This window comes from Pieris brassicae, chromosome 5 (genome assembly GCF_905147105.1).
Source record: "Pieris brassicae chromosome 5, ilPieBrab1.1, whole genome shotgun sequence".
NCBI classification, from domain to species: Eukaryota; Metazoa; Arthropoda; class Insecta; order Lepidoptera; family Pieridae; genus Pieris; species Pieris brassicae.
In genome coordinates, this window is record NC_059669.1 from 20,865,704 (window position 1) to 20,892,801 (window position 27,098).

A 27,098-nucleotide genomic window follows, 5' to 3' on the forward strand; every position below is an offset into this window, starting at 1 on the left:
TACATCAATAAAATATGGCACAGATATAGAAATCTGAGGCCCAGTTCATAAAGGTTGAAGCACCAGTGGCTTTTTGTTATTTTTATTACGGTCTCCCTCGTAGGTTTTTGTAAACAAAAATCTTAATGATTCATAATTCTCTTTTTTAGATTCTCTACGTGAAAGTGATTGACTTTTTTCACATTTTGAAAAACTATCCTAATGAACACGATCATTTTGAGTTTTGTCTTGAGAGATATATTTCGAAATATGATAAAATGGTTCAAGATTATGTCAAGAAGTACAAAGATGTAATAATTTTAATCATATACTACTGTTAAAAAGAACAATTTGAATTGGAACAGAACTAAGGCTGATATGACCCTGGTATGCCAATGAAAAAGACGTAAATGGCTAATAAACACGCCCACATATTAGTTTCAACAATGTTTTATAATACATGTGCAGTGTTGGCCTAGTGGCTACAATGTGCGACTTTCATCTCTGAGGTCGTAAGTTCAATCCCCGGCTGTGCACCAATGGATTCTCTTTCTATGTGCTCAAAGAAGTGAAGGAAAATATCGTGAGGAAACCGGCTTGCCGTAGACTCGCGAGTGCATTGCCGGCCTTTTAAAACTTGGTACGCTCTTTTCATGAACTCGAATTGATTCGGATGATTTTTTAGACATATTTGAGTATCTTTGTTTGTCTGTCAACAATTTTCTATTATATAAAAGATAAATAAATGCACTGCTTTTCGATTTAAACTAGATCGATTTTCATAGAAATTGGTTTATTAGATTTCATGGTATTCGCGAAGAAGACACGTATATTTTCTAAGTAATTAATATTTTTTGTATATTTTTTATAGTATCGCAAGAAATTGCTCAATCAAAGTCCTGTCAGTTCATTAAAACGACGTTCTCTATGGAAGATGAACATAAAGAATACAAGTGACATTTGGTTCGATCCGGAATCGAGGTATTTTGAAATTACAATTTTATATTTTGACATTGACAGAAACTATTTTCAAATTAAATTTTTAGGTTTTGACATTGACAGAAACTATTTTAAAATTACATTTTTATATTTTGACATTGACAAACTATTTTAAAATTACATTTTTATATTTTGACATTGACAGAAACTATTTTAAAATTACATTTTTATATTTTGACATTGATGTGAACTATTTTAGATAATGAAGAAATTTAAGAATGTTTTCTTAAGTATAAACTACTAATTATACATACATTATCGATCTCGAAGCGAATTCAGCGAAGTTTAATATCACTCAGCACTGGCTACTGTTCTTGTTATTGCCGGAACTGTTCCTAAATATTTCTTGCTGCAATATCGTTGCCAGTTTGTAACAACTCTCTGATCTCAGTGGCAGGGTCAGTAACATACGTACATGCACACTCTGCCCACTTCCCTGGGCAGCGTTACCTGTTAGTGGGCGCAAATTACCTATCTGATTGTATAAGGCAAAAAGAATAAAAACTATTCTTAAATATACGTATATAATAAAAAAAACCTAGTTATTGGTAATAATTTTAGCTATTGGTGTTAATTGTGTTGTTACCAGCAGGATGAGTAGGTTGGAGCCCAGGGCGGCTAATTTGGGAACCAATTTTTTTGCTACCTTATAGAAGTCAAAAAGATTTCTGCATGACGGTTTTCGGATGTTTTACAGATACCCCAACAGATAACCGAACAGTAATTGACAACGATCTGCGCTTTCAGCTCACACTTTGTATGAGTGAAAAGAGCGAAATTGCAGAAAGTTTATTCTTCCTTCCTCAATCAACCTATACATGTCAGTCCTACTATTAGTGAGAGGCTGCGATCGTTTTGTGTATAATTGTATGATCAAAAATGAAACCCAAAAATATTTTACTTGCAATTACGTACAATAAAATTGTTGGAGTCTAAAAATAATCAAGTACATGATAATTGTTAAGGGCGGCACTTTCACACACACAAACTTTTTACAGATTTATACAAACTTGGATGGTATTTCGTGTCATTGTTGCAGTGATTTCAATTGTTTCTGCGTCATTACAAGGTATATAGAAGTAAAAGTTTTTATCTATTTATAAATCAGCCATATTAGAGTGAGACATAAGTTCTGTAATACATCTGTTTCATCGATCTTCTAGAAGTTCTATTCGAAAGCATCACCAAAAAATCGATATTGAAGTGAAACTTTTTTATCGCCGTTGGAAAAAAGTTTACCGTCGCATTTTTCGGTTACGCGTCACATTTTTCCGTTACTCGCCATATTTTTATTACCACGGTTGATTCGAAGCAAACAAAAATATATAATAACAATGATAGTAATAATTCTATAACGATTAATGAAATTCTCTAATAATCTTAGTAGTAATAACGTAAAATGATAAATTGTATTATTCGTTTTCATGTCTATGATAATAAAAGCATTTGTTAAACTTTATCTAATTTAACTTTATTCAACCAATTTCTGTAAAGTTGCATATAGTAGATCATTTTTCGAAAATAAGGTCCTAAAGAAGTTTCACTTCTTACGTGTGTACACTAGTACACGCACACATTTTTTTAAATACTTAACAGTGGTTTCAACTGCATTGACTTCCTTATCTATTCCTTGATAAATAAAAAATCTATCACATTTTTTTTAATTTGATTCAAACAAAGTGTTCACCACTTCATGTACGTGTTACACGAATTTAAGACTTGAAATGTGTATTTAATGTATATATGTAAAAATATTCAGACTGTGTCTTTTGTGAAATTTCATAATGTTTGTTTGACAAGGAGGAAAATGTTCACGTTTCAAGAATGTATTTAACACATATGAATTAAATTTACTTCAAGCAACATGAAACCTTATTACGAACATGTTTAGGATCATGATTTACCTCTGGTCTGGGTTCCGATTATAGGATAACAAGAAAAATAATGTATAAAATGTAAAATATCTAAGCTGTATATTATAATTGACTTGAATGGAAATTAAACGAGCTCTTTATTTATTTATTTACATTTTAGGAGCAGTTGGTGCTTGTTTAAGACATCCTTTGATTATAATAGGCCATGTTTGCGATTGTATTGGCTATGCGGATATTTTTATTAAATTATTTGTAAGTTTACTTTGCAATTTTTGTATTACCGTTTTATATTAAAATGAAATACATATTGCACACGAATTAAATAATAATATTAGTTTTCATGCAATGTCTATGCGTGTATAGGCCTCCGACTGATTACTGAAGCCGCCTTTTTTACGAGAATTTATCAAGCGTTTGACTGCAATACTACATGATTTTAAGCGGAGATCTCGGCTTATCTTTCCTATCTGGCCGCTAAAGTAAAAGGGCTCATAAACTCCATAGAAAAGGTTGTGAGTTCCCACTCCTTTGCTTTGAGACCCGATACGAATCTTAGCGACGTACCGAATAATCTTATATGAAAAGAAATTACTAAATTTTCTCCTTCCAGCTAGCTTTTTATAATCAAAAGGGCTTATTAATTACCGATCCGAAAGAACGTTGTAGGCATTACTTGAGTAGGGGATTCTTTCTTGACGTTGTTGGCTGTGTGCCTGTCAAAACATACCTTTCAACAAATAATGGGCAAAATGAGGCGGTTTTAATGAATACAGTATCGAAGTTTGCCCATTTTTACATTATCATGGGCTATTTTAACTATTTGTCGGACTTGCCTAATAGGAACTTCACGTTTTACATGGTGAGTATTTGGAATCTATTTTATTATTATCTTACAGTTATATGTAATTAACAATCAATATTTTTTCACTATTCTATTACGTTAAAAGCATTTTATTTATTTATTTATTAACATACCGTTACATTACAATATAAAAAAATATAGAACATAATTAAATCAAAAGGAGGGCAACTGGCGGAATAATCGCTTTCGAGCGATCTCTTCCAGGCAACCACTGTGGGTAAAGAAAAAAAAATGTATTAAATTACATAAGATAGGCAAGAAGTGCAAAAATACATGTTATACACAGTTATTAAGACAAAACTAAACAGGAACAAGAAGGAACTAAACAGGAACTTTGTGTCTTGTGGATGTTTTTTTTTAATATAGGATCGCGTACATAAATTCTCTGAATAAAATTTGCAAAATGATTCGGCGAAGTTCAACGACCAGTTATAGTATATTTTTCATTACAAATACATTCATCATATATATATAATACATGTATTTGTAAACATTTTCATAAAACCTTAAAATTATTAAGGAAAACCCACCATGGGCGCCATCTTTTAGTTCTAGGCATCGGATTTGTGTATCTGCTGCAACATCATTTGTTTTTTTTTTATTTTAGACTTCCTTGCCTTGTCGACTTTTTGGGTAAAAGTCATACCGGTTTCTTTAACTCACGAGCGTGTTAAATGAACAGAAAGTCTGTTGGTCTTCAAGCAGTACAACAAGTTTTGAATTTTTTTTTTAATAAAAGTATCCATATTTCAGATTTTAAAGATGCAAATAATGACAGTACTGGTGATACTTGGTGTCAGTAATTACTTCGTAAGTAGATGTATATATTTCGAATGGGATGATACAGGATATATTTTGAATATGACTCGTCGCGATCACTGTTGGCTCCCTAACTATCTCTCCTTGGACGAGTATCCAAGTATGCATCAGTTAAGAATCGTAAGTCTTATTATTTAATGACCATATAACACCTGTAATACCTGCAGCTGAGTTTAATTATCGGACGTCAAGGCAGAATACAAAAAACCATCCGTATCACCTCAACGTCCGTTGTTCCACAACTGAGCGTTTTTGCCGCGCGTCACCACTACGTGGAACCAGCTGCCCTCTGAAGTATTTCCGAAACAATTCGACTTAGGGTCATTTAAGAAAAGAGCGTCCCAATCTTTAAAGACCGACAACGTACTTCTGGTAATGTGTTCACGGACAGCGATAGTACTTAACATCAGGTGAGCCTCGTGCCCTTTTGCCTACTATTGCATAAAATATACTGTCTGTATAAATATATTTATATATCATATAGCATGTGCTCAAATGTGTGTAAATTTCAAGCTTAAAAAAGCAAACAAAAATCTTCTAATTGCAAATAATCTGAACCACAGTCACAGTCTCAGTCCACATAAACTCTCATAAAAATCTACCCATTTATTGCATTACGGAATTGTCGGGAATATTCGATCATGCTGGTCGTGGAATTTGTTAATGTTAATGTCGGCATGATAAGCTAAACTTGAAATGAACAGATCAGCTTCAAACTTCTAATAGTCAAATCTTCAATCATACTTAACTATAGATAACGTTTAACTGTCAGTTGCGCTTTGATATACAATTTTAACAAATGAATGGCTAGACTGATGTTTTGGCTGGTAAAGTTTTCGTTCACGTCCTATGGAAACACGTTAAATATCCTTTGTCCGTCTCCTGGTTCTAAGCCTTGCCAGAAATTTTCACATAAATCGGTTTAGCCGTTCTTGAGCGATCAAAAGTATGTCCTTTTCGTGGTTCCTCCCTCCCTATCAATTTTTAACTCGTTTGTTTAATTGAGAGCACGCTGGTCTCGCTTAAAGTAACTTCTCGTGCTGGATAGTCAAATTATCAAGTACAACTGAACTTACGTGAGTGAAATCGCCGGTCACTAGTGAGCAATTGTAAAGAGCTTTGATTTATAATAGAATATGTTATAAATGTGGCGTAAAAATACGCGTTTTCCATGGTTATGAGTAAAAACAAAACTAGTAAAAAAAGCAATATATCTTAGATCAATAGCCTTTAAAATCAAGAATAATGACATAAGTCCTAAATTAATAGATACCCAGCGGGGCTGCAACCCCATGATCCCTGGTCTCAGATTGCATCTTTGGCCATTTATTTCATAGACTTTTAGGTTTCGGTAGGATCAGCCTGAAGGCTGACACGTCGTAGATTTGTAGGTTTGAGACTTGCCGGTTGTTCACGCCATCCAGTTACCTATAGTCCTCTCTGTACACATCTTCTATCCTTACCACACCAATTCCCGAAACACCACTCTTTCTCTCTTACTATCTTCAAGTGTAGGAGGAGGGGACCATTACACATGCTCCCGCGCTTTAGCGAAGTCACGCGTGTGTTTACGCTTGCGCTTCCGCTATTGTGTGCTTATACTTTTATTTGTGGTCTTCTCCCACGGAGACAGGTGAAGAGATGGAGGACTATAGGTGAGTGGTGTTTCCATATTTTTACGCCGCATTCCACTTGCCCCTCGGCTTACTTTTCTTTGTCTTCGCCGCTACATCGGTTTCCTCACGATCCTTCAGCATACGAGCGAGCGTTAGATACGCATATATTATTAATAAAGTAACAGGGATGAGAGTTGAACACTGAAGCCACTAAGCCAACACTGCTTATATAGACTATTCCTAATATAAATTAAAATACTGAATTTATTTTAAAGGTGTGTGCGCAGAGCTTTAATCTGGCACAGAGTGGTCTCATGAGATTTAACCTTGGAAAGTTTCATATAGACCGTGAATATCTCGGTGTTGGAATTACTTTATGTATTCTTGGAATAATGTTCTGGTAATTGTTTAAAGAGCTTAAGTTCTATGAAAATGTTTACTCTGTTTTTAGGTTAGTAGATTGTATTTTAGTGGTGTGTTTGAAACATAAATTAAGAGCATATGTACATGAATTCTACATTAAGGTTACGATATATATATATTGCACCATTTAATTGCATACCCAAGCACGACGTATCCGTGATAATGGACGATATAATTGCACCTGTTGGAAAAAGTACTTAAATGCTGATACAATAAATTTATTCATTCATAATTACTAGTAACTAATTTATAGTTAACTATAGTTTATGTTAGGTAATCGATTGTTCGTATAGTTTGTTTATACATTAGAGTGCTCGTATAGTTTGTTTAGACATTAGATGGCTCGTATAGTTTGTTAAGACATTAGATTGTTCGTATAGTTTGTGTAGACATTAGATTGCTCGTATAGTTTGTGTTGATTCGATTGTTGGTTTTATTTATAAACGAAAGGTTATTTATTTATATATATATATATATATATATATATATAGAGACGAAGGTAATAAAACAAAGGTTAAATATTGCTTTAGGTTTTTAGTATGTTACTTTTAATCCTATGTTGGTATTTGTGGAACAATATCTATATTCTAAAAAAAATGTGCACTTATGAACGCTAAAAAATAAATATATATGAAATGCTTCTTATTTTACATTTTACAGGTCTCTGTGTTATCTAAAATAAATTTTGTAAGCTGACGCTTAATTTAAACGTTCTTTACCCCATTTACACGAAGTTGCATCACCTAGTGCTTAATATAAAATAGTTCTGCAGTATATGAATACATAATAATCCCTTTGTCGATAGCTGGATCCACAGGGTCGGTTCTCTTCATAGTTTCTAAGAATTTTATATTAAGGCAGCATAATGTTCTATATAAAACTCATTTACTTGCAGCATCGCGCCTTAGCATTAGCGTGTCATAATAATTGAGCCTCATCTTAACAAAAGAAACAAATACTTAAAATGTTATAAAATGATTTCCTTCCTAGAACCTCATGCCTTATAGGCCTCCTCAAACTGACACTATCTTTTTAAAGCCCACCAAAAGAATTAGTGTGTAGTAGACAATTATTAATGCAATACTGTTTTAATATAACAATTGATTTAAGTGAATCACTTCTAGCCTACTGATACATCTTGAACTAGGAGTTAAACGGCTATATTTCAATAAATTTCTATTTAAGAAAAAAAAATTAGGTGAAAAAAAATATGATTAGGTTGGTCAAATATAAGAATGTCAATCTAGTTCTTGAAACACCTCAGAATTACATCATAAACACGCTGAATAGCACGCGAAACGTCGGAAAAAATTTAGAATTATGTAAATAATTATAAGTTTTTAATAATAATAATTAAGCTTTAATCCGTTCAAAAAGTGTTTTTCTTAATGTGTATAAGCTATTTTAACAAAAGACAATACTACACATCATAAGCCTGACTTCTATCACTCCTCCTTTACTGTGCTAAGTATCCTGCTTGATCATTTATCTGCTTATATATATATATATATATATATATATATATTAATTGTGACTTATAAACATTTTTATTATTCTAGATCTTACTTTATTTCAGTTATACACTCAAAACCAGCGTTAGGAACAGCATACCAATTGACCAAAATCAAAGATCCCGACTGAATTCTAATCGTATTAGATACTTAATAACAACGTCATCGGCAGTTACGACTATCGGTTTTTACGACCAAATATGAGTAGTGTACAAATTTTACATAACAATTTAAAAAGTATACCAGCTTATAATTATTTCAGGTATGTAATGTGTTATTCACTTACATTATTGGTGTTAAACTTTCGTGGTAATACAATTTTTCAACATGGAGTGAGTCAGTTGAGAAGATTCTTGCAGGCAGAGCGTGTGGACAAGAAGTTAATCGAAAAAGCCATAACACACTTTCGATATTGGTGGTTTAGGTAATAATGAAACTAGACTAGTAATGAATTAAGACTTTCATATTACAAACACTCTTACAGAACTAAAATCTAAGTCTGAGGTGGCTTGGTGTATCTCTTAATTTTATTTTAATGATAACTCACTGGACATTATGTCCTATAACCCCTAGATGGGGTAGAGGGTGTCCAAAGTAAGTCTCAATCGCGTTCGGTCTTGTGCCTCGTAATTTACCTTGCGCCAAGTCTTTCCGGTTCTCTTCGCCTCATCTGCAACTGTAAGGTAAGGCTAGGTTTGCCTGGGAATTTCCGCTTTCCTTGCGGGTTCCAATCAAGCGCTTGCTTGTGAATATTGTGATCCCTTCTGAATGTATGGCCTATCCATTTTCATTTGCGTCGCTTGATCTGTTGGCAAATCGGGGTTTACGGGCCGGTAGATGTCCAGGATACGGCAAAGACAGCGGTTGAGGAAGACTTGGGAGTCGGTGCGGTGGTGACCTTGGATGTTTCACAGCCATAGAACCACTTAGATTTAACGTTGGATTCGAATATTTTGTCGCATTAAGCAAATAATTTAAAACCTGTAATTAATTTATACAATATGTCAGTTAGCAAAAAAGTACTAATTTAGAAAACACTTTCTCGCTTAGGACGCGAATTGACTTTGTCAGTAAATTAGTCTTAAATTTTACGTATTTTTCTATACATTTTTATTATTTGTTTCAGAACAAAAGGAATGAATATGCAAAGTCTTATGAATGAACGCATTGGTGTTGTTTTTAGACAAGATCTGAACTATTATTTTTTTAAAAGGTATATAATACATTTATGAGTACTGAAAATGAGACTGTTTCAATTCAAGAAAAATTTTTTTTTGGAGCTTTAATTTCTCTGACTAAATTCACTTAGTAGTGTGCAGTGTTCGCCTAGTGGCTTGAGCGTGCAACTCTCATCCCTGAGGTCATAGGTTCGAGCCCTGACTGTGCACCAATGGACTTTAGCTCTATGTGCGCATTTAACGTTGGTGATGGAAAACATCGTGAGGAAACCGGCTTGCCTTAGACCCAAAAAGTCGACGGTGTGCGTCAGGCACACAAGGCTGATCACTTACTTGCCTATTAGACAAATGATCATGAAACGGATACAGAAATCTGAGGCCCTGAACTAAAAAGGTTGTGGCGCCATAGATTTTTATATATAATATATTTAAATACATTATTAATACTATATATAATATAGAACAACAGTTTTTACACTCGAGGCATATCTTTCATGAGTTCGATTGCGACTCAACGCAAACTCAAAATAACTTTATTAAATAAGTACACTTATGAACGTCAACAGAAAATATATTAAATTGATTCTAATTCACTACAAGTTCGCAAGTCGAGGCGGGCAAGAAACTCTATCCCACTCTTTTTAATCGCCATATTTTGAGTCATACAAATTGTTTGAACTGGAGCAAATCAATCACAAGGATATAATCATTTAAATAATCGTCAAATTTATAAAAAAGATTTATTAATTAATTTACGTATAACGAAAGCTTTGAATTTGTTCAGTAATTTCGCTTGGGAGTTTGTTTTAAAAACGAATACAATTTCCATATATGGAGTGGTTTATGTTCTGGAGCCTGGTTGGTCGTACGCTTAGATTAGTTCTCTTTCGAGTATTATACTAGTTTTTTGTACATACAATAAGGCTTTAAGAATATATTGACTATCTAGTCCGACTATCTGCCATAAAAAAGATTAAAACTAATCCGGCGTTAAAGGCAAGACAGAAGTCTAATAAGGTTTAAGCGTCACTACATTATTATTTATTTATTTTTTAGAACAATTGAAGCTACCGACACATTGCTGCATGGCGGCGAGAGTCTTCAAAGACAACTTGTGAGCGCAGCAGCTCAGTGGTTCTTCCTACCTGGAGAAATAATAGTGCGGGAGATGGATTTGAGTCCCTGGATATACATAGTGCACAGAGGAAGTATTCTTATAAAGCAGAATGATGAAGAATTGGCCAAGTTAACCAAGGTCTTACTTACACTTATCATAGTGTCATGTAAGCCACTATGTGGAACTGTTCACTGAAGTATTTCCGAACCAATTCGGCTATGTCCACGGGCGGTGTTATCACTTAACACCAGGTGAGCCTCCTGCCCGTTTGCCTCCTATTAAATATAAAAAATAGTATAAATTAGCCTCAGTGAGCAGTTTAATAAATTTGCATATCATCAATCTGTCTTTTGTTTGACTCCCGTGTGATACAAAAGCTGTCATGTTACAGTCGACAGGACAAGTCAGTAGTGCCCACAATTTTTGTTTTATTTGAACCATTTATTTCTAAATTTGTTGTAAATTGCTTCGGCGTCGTGGTGGGAGGAAATCGCGTGTATGTTTTGTATTATCATCACATTCTTAACTATCAGTAATAAAATCCAATAATATAGATGTTGGCATCTGAGGGAAAACCAAATATTTTTACCTCATATTGGTTATGCCTTATGTATAATTATAATATTATTTTAAGTTGTGTTTCTAGACAGATTAATGATATTACACGTAGAAATAACTTAAAGATAAACTGTATGAATAATTACATTGATATTGTTACGAGCTAGGGGATCGGATAGAAAATGCCGTGGATTTATTCAAGGGTTTATTTCTTAAAAAAATAATGAGGTGTTTATGAGCACAAATTAATTGCAGAAATGGACTTATAGCACACAAAACAATCACTTATTACTTCACTTATGCACACTTCACACTGTACTTTATCACTTGTATTCACTTTATTCGCACTTTATCGCTTCGGTGTTTCTCTCTTGTTATCGCATTCAAAACTAAAGTTGACTAGTCGCGTTTCGGCTCGCTTATATATCCCTGGGAATAATTCTAAACAATATTCGAGAGCTCTCTAGGCGGGCTTGCTACTGAGTAGCGATTGCACAATTCTAGAACGTCCGCACTCTTTGTCTCTTTCGCCCGTTGCTCCGTCCTTATCGTATGGCGTTCTAGAGTGTTCAGTCAAGTTTCGAGAAGGTTCCGATCTTCTCTCTCTCTCTCTCTCTCTCGTATCATTTCGTCCTTGTTCCACACCTAGAAAGTTCTGTCTAGAATATTCCTTCATCAAAGGGGTATACCTAGGCCTGAAAACGCTTGAAAACGGATCTCCTGAAAACTGCACCACTCTACTACACATGTTCTGAAACCGACTGAAAAAAGGTTTCAGCTTCCTGAAAACTAGGGTAACATTATGGAAATTACAATTTTCTAATATGTGATTGACCCTCGACTGAAACGGTCAGAAATCATATTACAGCCTGCTGAAAAGTTCTCTAACTAGTGGAAAAATCTAGAAACATTGCAGTCGACCCGTCTTCGTAACAATATATTCGGTAGTAGGCTGATTAATTTAAAAGATATCTTGTTAAGGGCGTATCTGATACCTATTCTAGTATTTTGCTTAAAAATAAACAAAAAATTACTAGTGATATTAAAAATTGGAAGCGTAATATGTTTATTTTTTGTCAAAATTATGTTTACCATAATTTTCAGTTAATTTAGAAGGGATAACATAGAAGGGATGCATATACTGCAGATATAGTATTATATATATACATATTTTTTATAGAACAGGCGGCATACGGGCAGAAGGCTAATCTGATGTTAAGTGATACCGTCGCCCATGGACACTCTCAATGCCAGAGGGCTCGCGTGTCTGTTGCCGGCATTTGAATAATATATGATGTGAACGTTTATAAATAAATAACAAAAAATATATTGCTTTAGGGATCCATATTTGGTCAATTGGATGGAATTAAACCAAGGCCCGTTCGCATAACAGCGTATGCTGATGGCTACGCTGACCTGTTGCAAATCTCTATAAAGGATTTCCAGGATGTTGTTGAAGATGAGGTAATTCATTTTAATCCAACGTATTAAATACAATGAACTCAAAGTTTTTAGCGCATGCTAGCAATTGTGGTGAGCATCTAGCTAAAACTATCATGAATGAACCATTTCGAAGTGCAACTTCTTTACGCACATGAGGGTGATAATTTACGCATGAACGGAATAATAATATTAGCGTCACGAAGATGTGCAGCGTTTTTGTCGAAGAAAAGAGAGAGAGCGTTTGAGACCGATTGATAGAGAACGAATCCTTGCTCGTGTGAGTAAGACCTCCACCCTTGTGAACGTAGCATGAAGCCAGTAGCCATAGAGCGAGAGTAGGGAGCAAGCAAATGAGAAAGATCGAGAGAGAGAGAGTAAGGGAGATCGAGACAAAAAATACACTCTATTGTTTGATGTATTCGTTTAGTAGTTACATATTACAATTTTAGATGGCAATCCTGTCGCATAACATCTTATGCAGTAAACGCAGATTTTATTTGTTTATATTATCATTAGCACGTATACAGTGTGAATATAGATATTCAAATACAGGGAGTGATCATATACTGGTACATGATCATTTAGTAGGGCTTTTACCTTAGTCATAATTAAATTATTAATTTACAAAGAAGTTTCACTTCTGACACGTGTAGTTTGTACGCACGCACTTTTTTTTATATAGAACTCTTACTTGAATTAGAATCTCTACGTTGGACTGAAATAACTTTTATTTAATAAGCTTTACAGGTCATGGTCAAGAGCCACTTTAAGACGAGGTTAGAAAAAGATGTTAAAATGGAAACATTTTAATTTCTATGAAACTCCGTTTTAGAATTTAAAGACAATTGTTTAAGATTTTTTTAACATTTCAGACAAGGGATCGAATGAAACACAACCCTTTGACGAAACACGATTTCATGGCTTTGAAGAATCCAGTACCAGAAAATCCTTACAATACTCTGCCATTCATACTCCGCGGTCGCAAAACAATAAAAATGCCGGTAAAGTTATTATTACTACCTCTAAACGTTTTATCTTAGCATTTCTTTATAAGCTATTGTTTCCACATTTGTCTTCAATATTACATTAAATTTCACAAACTTGTATGCAACATATATGTATAATTATTGTCTTTTGTTAACATAGCTTTTATACATTTGAAGAAAACACTAATCCGCGAAAATAGAGGCCACCGTTAGTCATTTCTGCAAAAACCCTTCATCTTTTAGTCGATATCAACTCCGGGGAAGTAAATACAGATAATATAACTTTCTCTACAGCTGTGATACTTTTTGATATTCAACACCTTTTGTCTTCAGTCACCGTGACCACGCACGCTGTAAAGCACGCGAAACGTCGGAAAAATTTAAAATTATGTAAAATAATTATAAGTTTATAATTATAAATAGCTTCAATTTAAAAAAAAATGTGTTTTAAACGGATTGATGCTATGTATTATTATTATGAACTTATAATTATTTACATAAATTTAAATTTTTTCCGACGTTTCGCGTGTTTTACAGCATTCGTGGTCACCGTGACAGTTTTAAAAGTGTTTTCTTAATATATTTATAAATCATTACTATAAATACATTCTGTGTAGGATGAGAGGTCATATATTTTAATACAGTATTTCGCGTTTAAATCCTACGCCTCACACGAGTAAAGTTTTTGCTTCTGCTTGTCCTAGATACTGCAGATATCTATATATACTTTAGGGACCGTAACTACGACCGTAGGCTACGACCGTAAGTTGTGTTGGTGATCGCTCTAGGTTTCTGCATCTTCTTCTCTAACGCAAGCCAGTTTCCTCACGATGTTTTCCTTCACCGTTCGAGCGAATGTTGCGAATGTTAGTCGCCGTGAATGTTAGCCGTTAGTCATTTCTGCAAAAACCCTTCATCTTTTACTCGATATTAAATACTGATAATATAACTTTCTCTACAGCTGTGATACTTTTTGATATTCAACACCTTTTGTCTTCAGTCACCGTGACCACGCACGCTGTAAAGCACGCGAAACGTCGGAAAAATTTAAACTTTATGTAAAATAATTATAAGTTTTTCATTTTACATAGCTTCAATTTAAAAAAAAAAGTGTTTTCTTTAAATACTTATAATTATTATTATGGGCAGCTATGTTATTGATAAATCTTTTTTAGTGGATGAATACTCCTATTCGAGCAAAAGCAGGAACATGGTACGCACGCTGGCTCTACATGTGTTGGTTTTTTTGTCCGTTCATTACAGTTTTTATAGTATTACTAGCGAAAGCCTTACCAGACGAATACGAACTTAATATATATTGGGTTTTATTTATCCTGGATTTACTTCACATAGCGTATTTAATTACTGAATTTTATACGGTAAGTAATTTAAATATCCAGCATGATCTAAATATCCAACTTAAATATCTAATATCTCTTCCTCTCTTAGCCTAGGCTAAAGTTTTATATCGTCTCGGTCTGTCGTATTATGTTTACACTGATGAAAAGCGAAAGATGATTACGATACTTCAAACGATGTTTATATATGTTTCTGTTTGTTGGCCGATCGTGACGAATTTATAATACTCACCCCACTGTATAGTATAGTCTTATAGAAATAGCATTCAATTGTCAGCCTCTTAGGATTAGGGTCTTCAGAGGCACAGGGTTATGTGTATTCATATTTAACTTATGAATTTCTCTTAACACGCATTAAATGTATACATTTGCGTGTACTCAGTCAGTTTCATTGAAAGGTATTTGTTTAAATTAGAAAACTATAAAAGGTATCGACTACTTGGATTAATGATAAATTGATCTAAATCAAAAATTGTCGAAAAGTCGATTCGATATGCAACATTTGTGGCTTATTAAAAACACAACAAGTTCTTATAGAGTTTAACATAAAAATATCGAACAGTTTTGATTACTCGACTTAGGGTCCTTTATGAAAAGAGCGTACCAATTCTTGAAAGGCCGCCAACGAACATGCGAGCCTTCTGGCAATGTGAGTGTTTCACTTAACATCAGGTGAGCCTCCAGCCCATTTGCACATAAAGAAAATAAACGTCGCAAAATATTTTCTGCGTATTTCATCGTACAGTTTGTGTTTTAGTTTGAACTACTTATCCAAAACGATAAATGCGTTGAGCGAATCCAAAAATGGCATATGTTTAAACACTGGGGATATTACCTGGATATTCTGTCGTTAATCACACCTATTTTAACCCATTTAACTGGACAGTGGAACTACCGCCTTGCAAGATTATTGAGACTTAGATTATTTTATTACTACCATCATCATTTCTGTAAAGGATTTAAGGTAAATATAAGGCCGGCTGAAAAGTTCAGGCTAATATAGAAAATAACTTTTTTTCATAGAATTTGATTTTCTTAATCAATATAGTTGTTTCGAGGGCGATATAATTGTAACGGTCATATGTACAATTATTCAATACCGTTTTATAGTACAATTTGTCTTTAGCCTCAAACAAAGCTTCAGCTTCAGTTTTGGCGAGCATTCTCCAGAGAGCATTCTCTTGAGGTCTGAGAACAGGAAAAAGTTGCTGTTATTATTATTTTACACTGTTAAATACTTTTTAGTGACTGATAACTAAGAAGTATTTACTGTCGCCCATGGACTATTATAATCATACATTGTTATAATAATTGTTAAGTTTAAAAAAAACTGCAGCTTAGAACTTACAACTAAATTCTGTAGATCTGCTTTTTTAATGGTACAGTTGCTAAAATATGTTTTGCAATATTAATTAAATATAATAATTACGAAATTGTTTAATTATAGCACAACAGAAAATATTTACGAATGTTTGGCTTGAAAATTATTACTTGTAATTGTAGTGTTATGAAACCAAACAATACAACAATACCTTTTCGTGTAAAAATCATTACGATTCAGATATATCTTAAAATCAATCGAAAATTGAATTCAATTAATTAATTAATTAATTAGTATTTCCGAACCAATTCGACTTAGGGTCCTTCAAGAAAAGAGCGTACAAATTCTTAAAAGGCCGGCAACGCACTCGCGAGCCCTCTGGCATTGAGAGGTGAGCCTCCTGCCCGTTTGCCCCCTATTTTATAAAAAAAAAATTAATTAGTTTTTAGTTATTTTCTTTCTCTTGAGGAGGCTCACTTGATGTTAAATGACTCTCATGGACTCTCAATGCAAGATGGCTCGAGTGCGTTGCCGGCCTTTTATTGAAACGCTCTTTTGTTGAATCCTAAGTCATATTTTCATTATATGGTACGGGAATCTTGTTTAATACTAGATCATTGTGAAATTTCTTGTTTAAAATGAAATTCATATTTCAGAGTCAAATAGCGCCAGTTTTATTAAAGTTTGTGATCGTTTTTTTAACCATTCACGGCATGACTTGTGGCTGGATATACGTGGCTTGTCAACGTATGTTTTCATATATTTCTCAATTAATATACTAAGTCTAAGTCTAATAATATACTAAGTCTGAATTTTCTCATACCATTAACTACTAAATAAGATCTATAAACTGATTATGTAGCTCAGGGGCAAACGCGCGGGACACCTGATGTTAAGGAATACCACCCATGGACATTCTAAGTTAAATTAGTTGGAAAATCTTCAGTAGGCAGCTGGTTCCACATAGTTTTGGTGCCCGGAAAAAGCTGCCTTGGAAAACTCTCGTAAAAACTAGTTTTAGAACGACGGACGTCGAGGTGATACAGGTGGATATACTGCCTCGACGTCCGATGGTAAACACTCAGCTGCAGGTATTAAAACTGCTCTCCAGATATTATTATTCAAGATGCATTTATATGTTTAATTATTCAGTGATATTATGTCCATTTAGATAACCCAATTTAAACTTTTAATGAATACAAATCCGTAACAGTATTTCCAGCCAGGTATGGAAATGTTAATCACTACATACAGTGTTTAGCCAACAAACAAATTCTATTTCTTTCTTTCAGATGAAAAGTTTCCCCTCCGCATAGAGAAACTTCCTTCATACATAAATTCAACCATAGATTATGATGAATGGGTTAATCCACAGGACAGAAAAGGAGGTTAGACAGTACAAAAGAAAATTTGATACGTTCTTTTGTTAAATAAGAGTAATGTATATGTGTAATCGTATTTAACTGGATATTCCAGTTTTAGATAGAATTTTAGCCAAGGGATTGAAGTACCTTTGAATTCCCTTCGGCTGTCATTTACTTATAGTACCTGGAAAGACATTCCGAGATACTATGTAATTTATAATTGCGATTCGGCGCTTTTGTTAGAAATCCGCTAATGTCGCGTAATAAATAAATAAAGACATCTGGTCTACTAGACAAAATTAACTGGTTGCTAATCTAGTCATATATCTTTATATTTGTTTTTTTTAAACAGAAGTTAACTTTGATATAACTGTTTGTTTAATTGTTTATTTTTTTATAGAGAAAATCTATAGTTTCAATATTTGTGAATATGTGAGCACCATGTATCTACATAATAATCGGATGCATTGTTTTTTATAACACTCTGTCTATTTTATTTTAGAATAGTAGTTTTTTTATTCTAGGTACATGGTCTTCACATATTCATATCAAATCTATGTATACACATTATTGTAAAAGCTATTTCATTAGAGTAAGTATGAAGTTTCTTGCCCATTCTTCGCCATATGAAACCTTTTGGAAGGGTCAACTATTTTTAACTTGTAATTTTGACTTTTAAATAGGCACAATTGAAGTAAATGATTGGTTTTTACTTTAAGGCATTATGCCTATAAGACAAAGATGCTTAGCCCTTTAAAGTTAGACTATAATTTTAATAGAATAATTGTAATAATTAATTAAAATTTTGTCATCATACTGTCAAACCTAAGTAGTTGACTGCTTTGTTTTGTTTTACTGACCATATTTAAAACGTTCCATATATGTATGTACTTTTTGTTGCCACTCAACATGACTTTGCTGTGAATAAAAGCCTGGTTATCCATATCACAGCTTCTTACCTAGTTTGGAAGCCAGTCTCCCAATACCTTATCAACTGTAATCTTAGTTATTGTTGTAAATGTTATGTTATAATAAAACCCTGACACCGAGAAAGGTGTTGAAAGAGGCCATCTTTTTTTATAAAACAAGGGGAAAACGGGCAGGATGCTAGTGATAACTTAACATCAGATGACACCCATGACACCGCCCCTATGAACACTTATACTCATACTCAGAAGGCTCGTGCCCGAAGTGCGTAGCCTTATCTTTAAGAATTGGTTCACATTTTTCTTAAAGGACCGTAATTGTTTTGAAAATACTTCAGTGGGCAGCTGGTTCCATATGGGGTTGCGTGTCCAAAACTGTTTTACAAAACCACCTCAAAAAAGCTTTCTCTGATTATTGATAAATACTGTAGTTATTTTATCGTCAAAATCATCTAAGGTTGTCCACGTCTCACGAAGAACTTTCTTGTCGATGGTAAACTGAAATTTGGGTTGATTGTGCCTAAAAGTTGGATGGCTGACTACATCGTAGCGATAACGTACATTCTTGTGATTTATACACATACGGAAATCGATCTTGTAAGTATCTATTTATTTGTAGCCGAGGCGACACAACAAAAAACAGTGAAACAGGAAGGAAACAAGTTATATAACCAACGTATAGTGTCGATAATAGTTGCAGTAATGCTTGTAATATAATACAACCTTTTTTAGGTCTGGCCTTAGATTTATGTATCTGTTTCATGGTCACTATCAACCTAATAGACAAGTTAGTGATCAGCCTCCTATGCTAGACACTAGCCGTCGACTTTTTGGGTATGAGACAAGTCGGTTTCCTCACGATGTTTTCCTACAATTCGAGCAAATGCGCCATGGGCACATAGAAAGTCCATTTGTTGGCAGTTGTCCAACAGCAGGGGATCAAACCTATCGTAGGTTGAAGTTGAAGCTCAGCGATGAAGCTGAAGCTAAACTTTAAAATGATAAATATTACTAAAAAATAACCTAGTAAAGTGATAATTAAACATTCAGCGGGCACCTGGATTCGGATAGCAGTAGTGCGAGGCAGAAACTGCCTTAATTTATCGTTAAGAAATTATGATTTTAAATATTGAAATAAAGAATAAATAGGAATACGAGCGTTCTCTGAACTATACAACGAGAAAAAGGTACTGCAAAACTAACACTGCCTTTGTTTTTTTTTTTTTGATTGTAGGTGGTACCATTAACACTGAATGAAACATATTACAAAATCTTCTTATACTTTATAATTCACCCGATGGAAATTTGGATACTGAGCTGTGCGATAAGTGCTGTGTTCACGAAATTACGAGAGCTGTACACCTATGACTATAATGTGCAAAGTTTAATATTGTATCTGGAACATAACGGATTATGTCCAGTACTACTTGACTCCGTGAAGAAGTACACCAAGCAGTTATGGCAAAGACAGAGAGGTATGCATAATCATAGAATGTTAATTGTTCTTCTTTTTATCCGGAACACTCTTGACAGACACTATGTAGCAGTGATATTAGATGGGAATGTGATGCGCTTCACGATGTTTCGACATCGTTGCATATTAGAGGTCATCCTACTGCACTCATGAGGTCCACTCGGAAGCGCCTACAGCAGACTTAATCTCGTCAGTCCATTGCGTAGGTGACCCACCGCGCGGTCTAGTACATTCCACCTTTCCCTGAACGACAAAGCATTCTATGGACTGTGTCCGAAGAATGTAAGGATGCGAGATTGTGCTGTTGAAAGTAGACGCTGCTTAATATCGAGTTCTTGAAGTATCGTATTATTAAATACTTTGAAAACAATAATGTGTTATGAACGGTTATTTTTATTACGAGTTTTCAGTATCTGCTGTAAACTTAACATACAAATACTGGATTCATATTGTATTTTTTATTGATATAAAATATATTAACAAATATAATATAGTTTTTAGGAAAGAGCCAGTATGTTCTTCCCTTCTGTATTCCATACTTTTTACCCCAAAAAAAATATATATATTACAGAAACAAACATATTCTATCTATAAATCAGTTTTTTACCATTTCAGAGAAGGTCATTACATTACATCCTTTGCCTATTTATTAGTGTTTTTCTCTCTTGTTTTGTATGATTGTAATGTACATAAAGTGTTATTATTATATGCGTATAAAACGAACTATACAAAAATGTATATGTATAAACAACAAGCAAGGGAAATAACGCTTTTGAAGTCTCGACTGTAACATTCCTTCTTATAAATTGTAAGTGTAGTTACAGAGATTTATTAGTATTATAGACGCCGCCAACTAAATACACAATTACTAATAACAATGTATGTTTAACGTGTATCAAAGGATTATGCACTTGAAGTTAGGAATTAAGATATGTTTGGCCTAAACTTGAGGATCCAGGATATGTTTCTTTTAAGACTCAAGCTTTTGTGAATAACTGAAAATGTAATAAAAACATTGAGCACAGCAAACAGTTAGATGTTATGGATAGTCCAAAATGCTTTGTAGGAATTGGACATTAATTGCTTTCACTTAAGGTCCATTTTAAAATACTAATAGTATAATAATTCAGTTACTTTGAGAAGATATAAATATAAACCAATTTATAATATCTCACACCTAATAGATACCTGTGTGACCTTTTTTGAAACAGGCCCAAAACCCTGCCATTATTGTCAGTACTGTGACACTCTCTGCCATGTACCTGCTGTTCTCTTAATCTGGGATATGCACCTTCTAAATTATCTTCTACCCTGGGCACCAGTTTCATATTTTCTTGCTCCACTTTTCTGTTCTCATGCCATTTTATAATAGACTCACGCAAATTATGTTGCATATGCCTTGACTATTATGTTATGACATTCAAACTGTTCTTTTAACAAGGTAATTGGCTACCGGAATTAGCGCATCACGCGCCGCAGTGTCTTCGAGAAGACATGTTAAGCGCCCTCTACATGCATCACCTCGAAGCTCCGCCCCTGTTCCGTGACCTACCTGAATATTTCCGACGGCAGCTCGTTACAAAGCTACAGAGAGTGGTTATATTTCCTGGTAATCTTTTGTAATGTATTGAAATAATGTTCCATAATGGTTTTCTATTCTAAGCGGGCGCATCTCTTAGGTTATTATTTAATGATAACAATACTACGTAGATTTGGGAACTTATTTCATTTATTAAAATAGCAGTTCCTGTTCTGTTTCAGTCATATATATTTCTTTATAAAAACAAAAATATCAGTGCTACAATCACTTTAAGTCTGGACCTTAGATTTATGTCTCTCTCATGATCAGTTGTCAATAATACGCAATGATGAGCCTGCTGTGCCTGACACGTCAACTATTTGGGTCTATGGAAAGCCGGTTTTCTCACGATGTCTTCCTTTACTGTTCGAGCGAATGTTAAATGCGCACATGGAAAGAAAGTCCATTGGTGAACATGGAATCGAACTATTACTATATTTGTTTTATTACTTGTCGATAATGAAACAGAGATAGTAGTCTGTGTCCAATGTTCTTGTTGAATTTATTGTCTACCTTCACCTAAATTTAATACCTTCTAAAAAAATATTTAAAATACAAAATAAATTAACTTACCTAAATTATATTTTTAAAGGAAAATTCATTGTTAAAGAAGGTGATATATTTTCCTGCATGTACTTCATCCACGAGGGAGAGGTTGAGAAATGGTACACCGATAAGAGGTAATCATTCAGCATTAATATAATTGAATTCCAAAGTTTTCCCTTTATTCAGAATTTGGCAAGATTATAAAATCGGTTTCAAGTAATTTTTTTCCGCCATTGGGACCTTCAAGACAGACAGTGGTGAGATTGGTAGAAGATCTTCTTAAATAAGAGAAAGAGACTTTCCATCCTGAAAAAAATTAATCTTCTAAGGAAATAGAGAGGGTTGCCTTACTATGATCGAAATAAAACGCATTCTATATTGTTTATATTACGCTAAAAGAACTAATTATAATCACCACCAATGGCTACACAGCCCCGTGTGGGTCAGCTTCCTCAAGTATATTTCTTGCTTCTTGTGTCCAACTTCGAACCACTGTTTCGAGGTTCTTGACAACTCCATCCCACCAATTAGTAAATACCTTTGTGTTCATGACGTGCGGTCGGGTACTATATATTTTCTTATAGACCACAGGAGCTTAGTAGCCTTCATATATGTTTATATTAATAATCTAACTTTGCGGTATATATATTATATAGATTGAACTCAGTAGCTCTAACTTTTTTATATAATAGGAGGCAAACGTGATTACGGCACCCATGGACACATAGCCAGAAGGCTCGCAAGTACGTAGCCGGCCTTTTAAAACTTGATACGCTCTTTTCTTGAATTACCCTAAGTCAAATTGGTTCGGAAATACTTAAGTGCGCAGCTGGTTCCACATAGTGATGGTGTGCTGCAAAACTGCCTTAAGGCCAATTGTGGAGCGTGACGCGACATCGAATTGATACGAATGGTATTTTGATGGTTTTGATTTCCGGTCATAAAGATTTGCCTAAATTAGATGAGGTTTAATTTGCAACGTGTCACGCGTGTTACCTATGTAGGTTGTCTCACAAGGTGCTTGTCATCTTTATAAATAAACGAAATTTTATTGCAGCGCTGTTTTGTCTCTGTCAAATTGTGTTTTTGCTATGATGTAAGTAAACACTTAGAGTAGCTGATAATCATAAAAACGATTAACAGGTTTTTTTTACCCCCCTTTCTATAAAAAAATATCATTTACCAAAAAGGTTTCACTCGTAATATTTTCTTTAAAAAAATATATTCCTTCGTCGATCCATATCACATAAGTCATGTCTTTTTGTACATTTCAGTGGTGAAAAGAAAATGCTTTCATTATTATCAACGAATGGATACTTTGGATTGATACCCGGACTTTTTCCTAACACGCCGTTCCAGTTTTCTTATTTAACGCGAACGGTAAGCTTTCAATTGTTTCTTCATAAAATATGTGTTATTTTATAATGCAATTTTGTGTTTTTTAAATTACTTAGTTGTTGTATTTTCCTGTTGTTTTATTATTGCATCATATTTGATAAATTCCCATTTATCCACTGTGTTATTTATTAAACTGCATTATCGAAGTGAAACATCTTTATCGGCGTTGGCATAAAATTTACCGTCACATTTTACGGTTACGCGTCACGTTTTTCTTTTACGCGCCATCTTTTTATTGTACCTACTACGGTTGATTCGAAGTGATTCGAAGCCATTAATAACAAAAATATATAATAACGATAACAATGATAGTAATAATTCTATTACAATTCATGAAATTCTCTAATAATCTTAGTAGTAAGGTAAAATGAAATAATTGTATTATTTGTGTATTTTAACAAATTGTTTTCGAAAAGTAAGGTCATATAGAAGTTTCACTTCTTACGTGTGTCCACTAGTATACGCACATATTTTTTATACGACAGGGGCAAACGGGCAGGAGCCTCACCTGATGTTAAGTGATACCGACGCGTCGATGGACACTCTCAATGCCAGAGGGCTTGGCCTCTTGGAGTACCATAAATCGAATTAGTTCGGAAATACTTTAGTAAGCAGCTGGTTCCATAAAGTGTACGACCTATGTCGACCATGTCTACGACCATTATCGCACAGGGTCTTTTTAAACCTAAAACATAGTAACATCAGTTTTCTTTGGGGATCTCCAGAATTACACGAACTGATAACACATTTTTTAATTATTTTCCGCTGTAACGATTTTTGGAGATCTTCAGAGTGTAGCACTCAAAGAAATTAGTGATTTGGCAGTTCTCAAATACTAGAGTGATATTGGGAATCAAAAATCAAATCTAAAAGTCATTTATTCATCTAGGTACAATTCATCTTATAGCGGCATTAGTGCCCACACTTTGTTATCGTCTATATATTCTTGAACTGTATAATATTCAATTTTTCTTAGAGTTTCCTTGATCTAAGATTTGAACCTTTGTAGCGGAAGTTTGGTTACATGATCTGGAATTTTGTTATATACAATTCCCCATAAATGAATGACCAGTTTTATGAAGTCTGAAAGCTGGAAAGCAAGTCTATTCTTCCTTTTTCTAATGTATGCTTAAAGCTATTGAAAGGAGATAACATTGTTTATACACTTTGGTTTGAAAGGTATATTAATTACTAACAATCTTAAGGACGATGCATGATGGTAACTGTCATGATATTTTTATACAACAGGGTAAACCTGAGGGAGGCTCACCTGATGTTAAGTAACACCGCCGCCCATAGACACTAACATTGCCAGACACCTCGCAACTGCATCTGCTGGCGTTGTAAGAATTGGTAAGCTCTTTTCTTGAAGGATCCTAAGTCGAATTGGCTCGGAAATACATTGCTGAGCTGCTGCCCTAAACCAGTCAGTTGTGGAAGGACAGCTGTCGAGGTGATACGGGTGGAAGACATTTTTCTTAAATTAGAGTATTACTGGATTAATTTTAAAAAGTTCACCATAGTTCCTAATACAGGTGGTCGACTTCGTGTTTCTTAGGCATAGAGATTGGCAAGACCTACTGCAGGGATACCCCAAAATAAAGTATGATCTGTACACAGCCGCGAAGCAGTTGAAGAAGGATTTACAGAAAACAATGATTTAGTTATTGTTAAAATGACACTTATTTAAAATTAACTTAAAGATTTAATTTGAGAAATTTGTTTTTAATTTCCTTACTTTTTCTATTTATATAGTTTTTGTATATATATCATGGAAAAGATGTTTTTATCAAGGTTGTACGTAGTTTCAGACAATGTATATTATTCTAAGATAATGGTTAGGGTAGCAAACTCATTTTGCAGGCAGTGTTAGATGAAAGTTTCATGGTACGATTTTCAGAATGACATGACTAAATTTCTTCTCGCTCAAGTTTACTTAGCTCTTTTAAGTATGGCAATTATTGAAACCAATTTTATATTTAAAATTTAGAACAGTGTTGGCCTAGTGGTTTCAGGGAGCGACTCTCATCTATGAGGTTGTACGTTCGATACCCCACTGTGCACTTGGCCTTTCGGTCAAACTGCGTATAAAAACTGACTTGTACGCTGAAGGAAAACATCGTCAGAAAACCAGTATGCTTTATACCTAAAAACGTCAACGTCGAAAACGTAGAAGGCTGACGCCTTGTCTATTAAGACAAATCAATAATCACGAAACGAATACAGAAAACTAAGATCCAGACCTACAAGATTGTACCTCCAATGATTTTTGGTTGAGAAAATATTTTATCTTATAAACACGGAAAGTTCATTTCTTCGATTGCCAGTGCTAATCTTAGTAAACTCTTAAGAATTGTAACATTATTTTTGTGTTAGTCCATTTTTTTTATAAATTTGTAAGTTCTAAAACAACGTATACAATTATACAAGCAAATATGAATCATAAGTTTTACACATACATATCAATTACATTAAGACATAGCTAGTAAGGGAAAATGAAACGAGCAACCACAAAAAAAATTAAATATAAATTTAAATCTCGTTCAAAAACAAAGTTACGGTAAGATGGAAGGCTAGTTAAATGAAGCCTGAGTTGCCAATGCGCGTTTATCTCGATTTCGTATGATTGGTACAAAATAAACACACATAACGCTATTCAAGCCAGGGAAACACTCAAACGATTCACACCTTTAATTGAAATCCGGAATTATAAATGAAACGTATTTGGACGTAGGCGACGTGGTTCCAAAAAATTACGAGATAATTTGCATTCGCGATTATCCCGATTAAATTTTAGCCGGGAATATCCAGGATATTAAGTAACGCTCGAGGAGTTTCTAAGTTTATTAAATTAATACACTCGTTTCCGGTTCGTAAATTCGAAATTTAAATATCCAAAATAATGTACCTAATCGGCTTTTTATTAAGGTCGAACAAGCGAATTCGTTAAGTTCAACAATTTTGGGGTGAAATAATATTTTTACTTGGAGGGAGCGAAATTAATAGGTATTCTTGTTTATTGAATCGTTTCCTCGATTTAAACGCTTCTTTGTAATTTTGTCTCAATTTTGGATCTTAATTATATTGCAATAATAGATGTTATACTTAAAAAATCCCTAATTCGACATCTTTTATTGCCTTGAATTTTTTATGCAATAGGCAAATTAACAGATAATTGACCTGCAAGTTTATTTTTCTTTTTATGCACTTTAAATTATATTTTATCAATAGTTACCACATGTTATCTTTCCTTACAGTGAGAACTCTTATTTCTTTACTGGTTAAGTATTCAACTTAAGGCTCTATCCCAGCTCGAATTGCTGTGTCAGTGTCTCGGTGTGGACCGCGGTGCACAGTGGAGAGCTGGAGCACTGAGGCGCGCGCAACAATTAGTTGTGATGAATAATGAAATAGCCAAGTAGGCTTGCGATAAAATATATCGTGTTTAAATTTTTGTCATAAAATAAATTCAAAGTATCAAATGTTTACATTTTTTTTATCGAGCGAAGTTATTTGAATCGTGTTGAAACGAATCTTTTAAAATGGATACATAAACTACTCAACTCCACCCTATATTTTTTCCATTGGCCTTTCTTCAAGAAACGATGACAAAAAATGGAAAGAAACAATGTACTTTTATGGAGTTTGGCGGCCGGATGGCCGGACGGCCTTAAGGACCTGAGTATCAACTTCTCTACATTTTAATTATCGTACTAGTATATATTTTTTAACTACTCTTTCATTAATTAAAGTCGTGATTTAGATTA

The 27,098-nt window shown here is 34.0% G+C and overlaps 1 protein-coding gene across 1 annotated transcript; it reads left to right on the forward strand.

Annotated features, from left to right (window-relative positions):
- The first annotated feature begins 913 nt into the window (after positions 1-913).
- Positions 914-24,995, forward strand: LOC123709560. The gene is made up of 22 exons (XM_045660965.1): positions 914-960; positions 1,977-2,047; positions 3,013-3,104; positions 3,463-3,711; positions 4,468-4,653; positions 6,425-6,549; positions 8,346-8,507; positions 9,210-9,296; positions 10,318-10,516; positions 12,275-12,400; positions 13,252-13,380; positions 14,541-14,601; positions 14,662-14,744; positions 15,481-15,687; positions 16,701-16,791; positions 17,337-17,432; positions 18,792-18,931; positions 19,569-19,809; positions 21,250-21,417; positions 21,980-22,067; positions 23,208-23,313; positions 24,867-24,995. The coding sequence occupies exons 1-22, from the start codon at positions 914-916 to the stop codon at positions 24,993-24,995; spliced, it is 2,883 nt and encodes a 960-aa protein (XP_045516921.1).
- The last annotated feature ends 2,103 nt before the right edge of the window (positions 24,996-27,098 follow it).